Source organism: Chrysochloris asiatica, unplaced genomic scaffold (genome assembly GCF_000296735.1).
Source record: "Chrysochloris asiatica unplaced genomic scaffold, ChrAsi1.0 scaffold00194, whole genome shotgun sequence".
Lineage (NCBI taxonomy): Eukaryota > Metazoa > Chordata > Mammalia > Afrosoricida > Chrysochloridae > Chrysochloris > Chrysochloris asiatica.
The window spans coordinates 4,752,888-4,763,654 of NW_006408712.1; the positions used below are offsets into that span (position 1 = coordinate 4,752,888).

Consider the following 10,767-nt stretch of genomic DNA (forward strand, 5'->3'; position numbering starts at 1 on the left):
AAATTTATCAGATTATTTTAACATAATGGTTAGGCAGTTTTTATGGTTACTACTTAAAAGTAAAAATTATATAGATTGTTAATCACATATCTTGTTACTGTATGAAAATGTAGATATTTACTCAAATTATTCCATATTTAACTCCTAGGAACTCCGCTAGGTGCTAACATCTGTGTCCTTTGATTTTACCCAAAAGTGTTTAGTAGCTTTTTGTGCTTTCCTTTACAAAAAGGTAATCAAAACTATTCTTACATAATTATTACTTTAGTCTTGGAATCAGCCAAACTTTAAATGTATAAAAATACACTGTTTAATGAAAATTTAAAATATTTATCTGCTTTCACAGTTGTTGTTTGCTGTTGAGTTGATTCTGACTCATAGTGACCCTGTATAAGACTCCCAAGGAGTGGTCCGGTGGGTTTGAACTGCCAACCTTATGGTTAGCAGTCCAATGTTTATCCTACATGTCACACAAGGACTACCACTTCAAATATTAATACTCCAAGAATTTTTAAGTAAAACCAGGCGTTTTGTCCACAAAACTCCTAAACAAACAAAAATACATCTACAAAAAAAAAAAAAAAAAACGATGAACACTTGGAGCAAGACGGCAGAAAAACATACAAAAGATAAAAGGAAACAGACACAGATGAAAATCCTGGAACCCTGAATTTCAGAGGAAAGGTAAAAGAATTGGACTGAGAGCATGCTGGGAAAAGAAGCTGAGCAGGGACAGTGAAAGAGGGAGACACACAGGTGAACAGAGGGCCAGATGAGGCAGACCATCTTGGAAACAGTCTTGGCAACAGAAGGTGGTCTGGCAGAACAGATTCACACACAAGACAAGAAATGTGTGATTCTTTTTTTTTTCCCTATGCTCCCCTGGTGACCAGGGGTGTGACCAGCACCTGCCCTCATCCACTCCCAACTCAGACCATGCCCCGGAGTTCAGAGTCACACTTTGGTTGGTGCCTGGATTCAGGTGGGCTTGGCTCCAGACCTGCGAACCCATAGAGCCACCAGATGAGCATTCAACCAGTTACCCTGCCCTCATCTGCCAAATGGGCCTAACAGACACAGAAAGCAGCTCCATCGTGGGCCTCCACAAACTACTTCCAGATTGAGTGTCCTGAACATAGGTAACACCAAAGCCGACAGGAACGCCACCTAGGGCCAGGGACCCTGCTGTCACCTCCCTACCATACCCATCTCTTGAGCTCCTTCACTTGCATGAACCATCCCAGAGTTTTCTCCTCTCAAGGAGCTCTAGTAGAGTAATAGTTATGAATTGGTATGCTATTCTCAAGGTCAGCAGTTCAAAACTACCAGCTGATCCACAGGAGAAAGATGCAGCTTTCTGCTCCTGTAAAGATTTATAGCCTCGGAAACACTATGCAGGGTCACTGTGAGTAGGAACCAACTCCATGGTACTTAACAACAACAACATGTCCAATAGCAGCACTGTTTTTATGCTTTTGTTTTTGTGTTTGGTTTTATTCTTTTCTTGTTTCATTGTTTGTATTTATTTATCCTTTCTCCTCCTCTTTCCATTCCCTTGCTTTTTATCCTTTCTTTTTCTGAAGTTTTCCTTCTGTTTCTCATTTCCCACAGGAGACAGTTGGTAAGGGCCTGAGAACATACCGACATACAATCATCAGTTAAATACAAATATGACAACTCCACAATGCCCCAGAAACAGAAGCCAATTTTAGCTCACATGAAAAAAACAAGAGAGAATGGCTTAAACAAACGACCAAGATGCAGAGTCAGAAAATGTTTCTGAGAAAGAAGAGATAATGGAACTAACTGAAAAGAATCCAAAAGAATGATAATTGGGTACCTTCAAAAGATCAATAGACAGATCAAGGGAAGCAAGGAGAACACAGTAAAAACTTTAGAAGAATTCAGGTAAACACTTCAAGATCAAACAGACAAAATAAATGCAAATTTTAAAATAATACAAAACCCTCAATTAGCAATCCAGAAGATTAATACTAAGAGCTCAGAAATGGACAATACATTCAAAGGGCAAAGGAGGAGATGCAAAGCAATGAAAGCCCAAATGAGTGAACTTGAAGCTAAATCTTTCAATACTTATATGCTAGAACAATCAGGAAAAAAAAGAACAAATCTAAAGAAAGTCTAAGAATTATGTGGGACACCATGAAAAGGAACAATTTATAGAGTTCCAGAACAGGAAGAGACAATAAAAAGCCCAGAGAAAACAGAAGAACTGTTGAAAGAAAACTTCCCTAACATCATGAAAGACAAGAAGATAACCATTCAAGCAGGTGAACAAACCCCAAACAGGATAGATCCCAAAAGATATCACCAAGACAAACGTAATTAAACTCTCCAAAACCAAAGATAAGGAACTGAGAGTGGCTCTAGAAAAATGAAGTTACCTACAAAAGAGAACCAACAGTACTTATTTTCTGATTTTTCAGCAGAAACTATGCAAGCAAGGAGGCAATGGAATGACATATACAAAGAAAAAAAAAAAAAAGAATCATACACTCAGCAAAGCTGGCCCTAAAAAACAATGGTGAAATTAGGGACATTTTCTGATAAAGAGAAATTAAAGGAATTTGTTATAACAAGACCAACTTTACAAAAAATGGTAAAGGATGTTCTTTGGACTGAGAACCAACAACAGCAGACAACAACCTGAGATTACCACACATGACAACAGCACCCAGAACTCAATCCAGATATAGAAAGAAGTATTTAAAGTGAAAAAAATCTACAAGACTGAAAATAGGGAAATAGAGATATCAATATATAATGAAGTCAACTACAAAGCAAAAAGAGGGAATAGTGTAGATACAGACCTTCTAAATGGAAAGGAAGTCAAGTACATTTCAAGGTAAGACACACTGTTTTAAATAAGGAAAAACACTAATAAATTATACAGTAACTTCAACAAAATGAATACACCTTCACATCAAAACAAAAAAAGAAGAAAATGGAAAGATTTAGTAAGCATTAACACAACAGAACTGAAAATGCAAAGAAAACCCACAAACAAAATTAACTCAATGCAGAAAAATTATGTGGACAAAAAAAAAAAACAAAAAAACTATCAATTCAAACCTATTGATAATTACACTGAATGCAAATTGATTAAACGCACTAGTCAGAAGACAGAAAACAGAATGGATAGGAACGCAGGATCCTTCAATATGATGTGTACAAAATAGCACATCAAAAATATGGAGACAGCCTAAATGCCCATCAACAGAAGAATGGTTAAACAAACTTTGGTACATCCACACAAGAGAATACTACAATATGTGGAAGAATAATGATGAAACTGTGATACACTTCACAATATGCATGAACCTGCAGGACAGTATGCTAAGTAAAATTAGTAAATCACAAAAGAACAAAAATTATATGAGGCCGATATTGTAAAAAGTTAAGAAAAGTTTTTCTTGATAAAGGAAACAATCTCTGATGGTTACGGGCAGGGAATGATTCACGGGCTAGAGGATAGACACATGTTAACTATAGTGACAGGACAGATAATATACAAGAGTGAGGTTAGCAGAGGAAAGATGAAGGTAGCTGGAAACACAAGGAGAACTGCAATGGTAAAGTGAATAGAAGTAAATGCTGTTAACTGTTGGTATATGAAAGGGACTGCGATCATTGTAATGAAGCAAAGTATATGATTTGTAGAATGTGAAACTGATGATCTACTCTGTAAACAGCCGCTCAATTCACAATGTTGTTGTTGTTATGTACATTGGAGTCGGTTCCAACTCATAGCGACCCTGTACAGGGTTTCCGAGGCTATAAATCTTTATGGGAGCAGAACGCCTCATCTTTCTCCCGCAGAACAGCTGGTAGTTTCAAACTGCTGACCCTGAGGTTCACAGCCCGATTCGTAACCACTACGCTACCAGAGCTCCTTCAATTCACAATAGAAGGTTAAAAAAATGTAATAACAAAAAAAGGATTCATTTTGCTTATATCTCATAAATTTTATTGTATTAAACCACAATCATAACTTTGTTCTGGTAATATACAAGAATAACAAATATCAAGCCATTAGTCTCACTAATAGACTCCTGATGTGGTGTTATAAGATCAGCACTGGAGTGCAAAACATAAGGTTGGCTGTTCAAGCCCACCAGCTACTCCTCAGAAACCCTAAACAGGCACTGAACGACAACAACAACAATCTCACTAATAAATCAAAGGATTATGTTAACCACAAAATTTAAATTATTATGAACCAATATAATTCAAAATAGGTTTTATATTTGTAACTTATAATTTTATGTATGTAAATATTATATTTAACATAGGAATTAAAATACAAATTTTTGTTACATAAGCCCCTTTTAAAGGGTTGCAATGGACAGAAAAAAACGATAAAACGTTTTAAATGTATACATGTTTCTTACAGATTGACAAGGCTTGACAGCACAATCCCTTCTTCCACACTGGTTGATATCATTCCAGAAAGGACAGGGCCTCTTCAGGTTTACCTGAAACAATAGTAACAGAGAAAAACGTTATCAAAAGAAGGCTCTCAAGATTACAACTGGCAGGTGTTAAGTTATGATTCTATAACCTAGTCATGTTATTGAATGTAATCTCATTCTTTCACTGATTGTCAATTCCAATCATTACATAAATGCGAAGCTGGTTATAAGTAAATTGATAGAGTTACTTAGAAAGACACAGATTGCTACTAAACAGACTCTGAACAAAGTGGCTGATTATCATTACTCAACTTAAATTCTTTTCAAGCAAGTAACAGGTAGACCAGCTAAACAACTATAAATTCCTAATATAATTAAATACTTCAATGATATGGTTCTCTTTTGAAATAAAATACCACAAGGTACTTGTTAAAATGATACAGATTAAAATAGAGTCATGTGCCTCAAAAATTTAATTAAATTTCTTTAACTAGAGTCAAGCTGATGTTTTAGAAAATTATAAACAATTCACTGTTTTGATAACAGTAGTTTCTGTGCTTAGTTCAATTTAATCAACTAGTTTCTAACTCTAAGAAAATACAGTTACTGAAATTAACAGTGTGTCCAACGTTCACTGTTCATAATCACATGGTTCAAGCTCATGAAATAAATTTTCCTAATAAAGCCTCTATCAATTTTATATAATAGTCACAACTTGGATGTTATGTAATTTCTAAGAAAATGGAATTATTCATTTAATCTTTTAGTATTCTTATATTAAAAAAAAAGTAAAAGTACCTTATAATATCTAAAGTAGTCACTTTCAAGAAGTTTTTGTAGTCTTGGGAAAAGCTTGTAGTTATTAAATTTGTCAATGGTTTCCACATCACAGGTACAATCATCCAAATAACCACTAACCTGTTATAAAGAAAATAAAATATTAAGCTGAAATTTACTAGATGCAATAGGATTATTTTTTTCTCACATGATTATTAATAAATATCTCCCAATCAACCAGCTGTTAACTTCCTCCCCTTACAGTATTATGAGATAAGGTACGACGCTGATTCAGAAATACTACAATTCTTACTATATGCTAAAGAAGTCAGTGAATACCTTTTAGAGGGTGTGCCAAGCTCAGAATGACCCACGACCCCCAGAGACTTGGCTCCTTAACAGTCATTTTGTAACCCTGCCCTCTAGTTCACAGGTGACTCAGTGGACATTAGGCCCAAGCCAGTTCAGTCTCTTCTTCAGGACTCTGGAATTGAGTCTAAGAGGGAAAGATGTCTCTCCCTGTAACTAAACAAGTAAACTCATACCGTACTACACCATGTGAACGGAGGAGTGTATAAATCAGTTAGCAGAAAGCAGAAAGGTTTTAAAAGATACAAAAAGAAACAAAGATGGGACACAGAGAACATATGCTACTTGGAATCCCTCGGGTTTCACTGCTGGCACATCCCCCTGTCTTCCTGAACCACAGCTGCATTCCTGTCTTTGGGGTTCCTGAGACTGTACTCTAATAGTTCAGTTGTCTCTGTCCTTCGTTTATTTCAAATTCCCACCTAAGGTCAGAAACAAGTTTGGTGAATGTATGCAAAGTGAAACTGAATTTAGAGGGGGGGAAAAAAAAACTCAACAATTCTTTATAAAAGCCTACCAAACTTCAAATATAGGGTCATAGCAATTTTTATAGATTGGAATGGTGGTTACAAATTATTTATCATTAACAACAATGAGATAGCAAACCAACCACATAGCCAATTCTGATCTTCAAATGTTTAAATCGGATATTTTGACTATGGTGTGGCACTGTGGGCTAATGGGACAGACTGTAAAGCCGCTTGAACTGCAAGGTCAGTGGTTCAAGCTCACCAGCTGCTCCTTGGAAACCATATACAGGGTCACTATGGGTCAGAATAGACTTGACGGCACTTAACAACAACAACAACCAAACCCAAACCCACTGCCATCAAGTCGATTGTGACTCACATCAAGCCCATGACTCACAGGGCAGAATAGAACAGAACTGCCCCATAGGGTTCTCCAGGCTGTACTCTTGATGGAAGCAGACTGCCAAGTCTTTTTTCCATGGAACAGCTCAAGAGTTCAAAACCACTGACTTTTCGGTTAGCAGTCAAGCACTAAACTACTGCGACACCGGGGCTCCTTGTAGCTACTGAACTAAACTATTCAATGCACTTATACTAGGGTTAATGTGCTGGACTGCAGTTGGTTTGAACCGTAAGGTTGGCAGTTCAAGTTCACCAGCTGCTCCTAGTAAACCCTATACAGGGACGCTATGGGTCAGAACCGACTCGACAGCACTTAACAAGAACAAACATACTAGGATGCAATGGGAACTCTTTATAATCCGATGTTATCAGTTGGAAAACTAATATCCTTTGTTTTGGGGGGACTAGGAACACACCAAATAGAGTTTATTTAAACAATGCTTTGTGTAAGTAATAAATACATTGTGATTCAAGAAAAAATACTAGAAATGTTTTTTAAAGCACAGAATGCTGCAGAAAAGACATCCATATCACGTTTTAGTGCAAATATTCCCATTGTAAACTGCATTGGATTATATTTGAAGGAGACCTATGATCAATCAATAAATAATATAAATAATATGCTAGCAAGGAAACAAATACAGCATTTAAATCTTGAATTTACATGTTTCCCTTTGGAATAAGAAAAAAATCTTACACTAACTTTTCATCTTACCCATTACAAAACAGTAGTGGAAATGTCCACGCACGTGATGACACGACTTTGGATAATAACAGTAATATTCAATGTTGTTGTTGTTGTTATTAAGTGCTCGCAAGTCACTTCCAACCCATAACGATACTGTACAGGGTTTCAAGGAGCAGCTGGTGAGCTTGAACCACAAACTTTGTGGTTCACACCAACCTTGCAGTTCAGCACAATTAACCTGGCGATCTGCTTTCAAAAGGTCACAGTCTGGAAACCCTACTCTGCACATACAGGGCCGCCATGAGTTGGGATCAACTATAAATGGTTTGCTTTCAGTTTAATTCAATTTCTAGAAATCTGATCTACATATTTTATCACTGTAATAGCTATTTTCATTCCATATGCAAATTTGTCCAAATTTCTTCCTAAATATTCTCTGAGTATGCAATAATCTTAGAGCCCTAATTTTAGACACCAACAAAACAAAAGTGTTTCTATCCTAGATGACTTGATTTTTCACACCTCTTTATTTTAAGCCTCAAAAGCAGAATTTCTAAGAACATAAAATAGCTCCTGTTCCTCAGAGACTGTTACTGTGTCCTCCAAAGGCCACAGGAACAGACGTCAAGCAGAGACATTCAGTCAAAAAGAAACAAACACAGAGAGAGAGAGACATATTCAAACTCGAGAGGAAGAATTGGAACAAATTAATTGTTCTCCCTGAGGCAAAAATGTAAGGTAAAAAAAGTACCCTCGGAATTCAGCACAAGTATCACCGATTTCAGGAAGCTGTACCTTAGGTGGCTGCTAGGTTAACTGCCCTCGCAGTCCGGTCTCATGACACTCCACATACTACTATATAAGAACTGTTGTTGCTGTAAAGTGCCATCGAGTTGGTCCAACTCATTGCCACCTTGTCTAGGGTTTCCGAGGAATGGCTGGTGGGTATGAAACTCTGATCTTGTGGTCCAGTGCATGATCCTTACAGCACCACACCAGGACTCCTTATGTAAGAATTAACCCACTGCATTTCTCTCCCACACATTAGACTATAAAATCCTTCAGCACAAAATCATGTCTCTTCAACTTTGTATTCCCAGTACTTAGCACTACACTTCTCGGAAACACATAGTAAATGCTCGATGATTATTTGTTGTAGGGTGAGTGTAGAATGAAAAAATGAATGCTGTCCACTGCCACTCATCATTCAGCTGAGACATGTACCACACAGTCTAATTACACCTATGTACTAGATAATATTGAAGGCCTGGTGTGGCGCTGTGGGTTAATGCGCCAGACTGCAAAGTCATTTGAATGGCAAGGTCGGCGGTTCAAGCTCACCAGTCACTCCTTGGAAACCCTATACAGGGTCACTATGGGTCAGAATCAACTCAACGGCACTTAAGAACAACACCAACAACTATATAATATTGGAGGCCTGTCATGGCTAACTGTTATCTGAAAGGACGGCAGTTCGAGCCTACCAGACATTCCTTGAAAACCCCGTACAGGGTCACTATAAATCGAACTAATATGACAGCAGTTAACAACAACAACTATAATGTTACCTATGCTGCAGACCACACAAGTAGAAGTGGCAAGAATGCATTCATATAGCAAGTAAATGAAGCTAACTTTAAACGAATACTTACATCCAATATTCTACCTATCTATATTCTAGTTAAGGAGCTCTGGTAATATAGTGGTTACAAGTCGGGCTGCAACCTCAAGGTCAGCGTTTCAAAACTACCAGCAGTTCCATGGGGAAAAGATGAGGCTTTCTGCTCCTGTAAAGATTTACAGCCTCAGAAACCCTATATAAGGTCGCTATGAGTTGGAACCGACTCCACAGCACACCACCACCACCATATTCTAGTTACAAAGGAATTTATAATTAACCATAAACCAAAAATTGAATCCAAATGCCTCCAGAAACAGTCTATCACCAAGAAAACAGAACGAGATGAAGGCAGAACAATGACAGTTTTACAAATCTTCTGCCTTTTTCCTTAGATATTTGAGTAGGAGGTATCCCCACACAATGCCAATGGTAGCAGAACAGCTAAGGAGGCAGAATAGGAGTGGTAGGGGTCCTAGTGTAGTTGTTGTTGTTAGGTGTCATTACAGGGGTTCCGACCCTACCCACAACAGAAGGAGACACTGCCTCGTCCTGCACCAGCCTCACAATGGTTATATTTGAGCCTATTGTTTCTGAGGTTTCAGCAGAATCCAGCAAAAGAGGGATAGGCAGATACTTGGAAACCCAAGCTATCTGACCATTCTGGTTATTCACCAACATCAGCAGAGCCTGATCCCTGCAAGGAAGTCTGGCAAGTGTGAAGCCAGGCCAATTCTACAAACAATAGAATAATGTACGTTGCCAGAATAGAGCCTCCAGAAAGGCTTATGTTAGGAATCCAGTTAACAGACCAGGAAGATCATTGGAAACCAAGCCACATATTATCATCTGAGTTAACCGCCCCCCACACCAAAAAAAAAAAAAAAAAAACACGGTTGCTGACGATAATGAGAAGCTTTACACTGTGCTACAGAAATAGAACTCTGGCCCTACCACAGGAGTCTGCACTTCTTAAAAACATGGTGCCCTCTCTACCCCAAAAGTGATTCAGTGCATGCTAAAACTTTAAACCCACTTCTAGGTTTCAGATCATTATTAAGCTTGATAGGGCCAAGCTAAAAGGTAGAGACTTAAAAGCTAAAAAGGATCCAGTTGAGGGATGGTAGACATAAGAACCAAGCTAGGCTTGATACATACCATCACCAATTTAACCCAACTTAAAGTCTTAGCCTCTTACCAGCTGGAAAGCTTGTAGGCCTTCTGTTCAGCATCCCAAACTATACAGCAATCTCCTTCAAACAAACCCTTCAAGGAAGAGGCATTGTATGACAGTGGTTAGACATGCAGAGTCTGGAGGCAGACCTTCTTTGATATGTATGAATCCCATCTCAATCACTTACTAGTTGTATCTAAAGTGTCAGAGAACAAAGACATCTTTTTGAAGACTAAGGTATGCCAGCCATGGTATTTTCAATCCCCTCATGTACAGGTAAAAGCTGAACAGTGAATACTGAAGAAGAATTGATAGCTTTGGATTATAGTATTGGCAAAGAATATTGAATATACCATGGACTATTAGAAGAACAAACAAATCTGTCTTGCAAGAAGTACAGCCAGAATGCTTCTTAGAAGTGAGGGATGGTGATTCTTAGTCACACACACTTTGGACATGTTATCAGGTGGGACCAGTCCCTGGGGAAGGTCATCATGCTCAGTAAAGTAGGTCAGCAAAAAAAGAGGAAAACTCAATGAAATGGACAGCACAATGCTTCATTCTGTAACACATGGGGTTGCTATAAGTTGGGATCAACTCAGCAGCACCTAACAACAACAACAATCCCCCACAAGAGTTCTATGTACCTCATTTGCATTAGCAGCAAGTGTTGAATTCCTTTGGTGGGCCACAAGCACCTTATTTGCATAACCTCACCCAATCATTATAATGGAGTCACAAAGATTATAGCTAGAAGGGCCAAATTAAGTAATTCACTTTGTTTTTGTTGTTGTTGTTAGATGTCATCGAGTTGGCCCGACTCATAGCAACCTTAC

The 10,767-nt window shown here is 38.0% G+C and overlaps 1 protein-coding gene across 1 annotated transcript in view; it reads right to left on the reverse strand.

The window, feature by feature from the left end:
• The window catches only part of ERO1L (ERO1-like (S. cerevisiae)), a 53,738-nt gene that overhangs the window by 32,453 nt on the left and 10,518 nt on the right, over positions 1-10,767 (reverse strand). Inside the window, exons 2-3 of the mRNA XM_006872357.1 lie at positions 5,232-5,351; positions 4,413-4,496 (exon numbers count right to left, since the gene is read on the reverse strand). Of these exons, the coding sequence (XP_006872419.1) occupies positions 4,413-4,496; positions 5,232-5,351 (204 nt within the window). The remainder of the gene's footprint in view (positions 1-4,412; positions 4,497-5,231; positions 5,352-10,767) is intronic.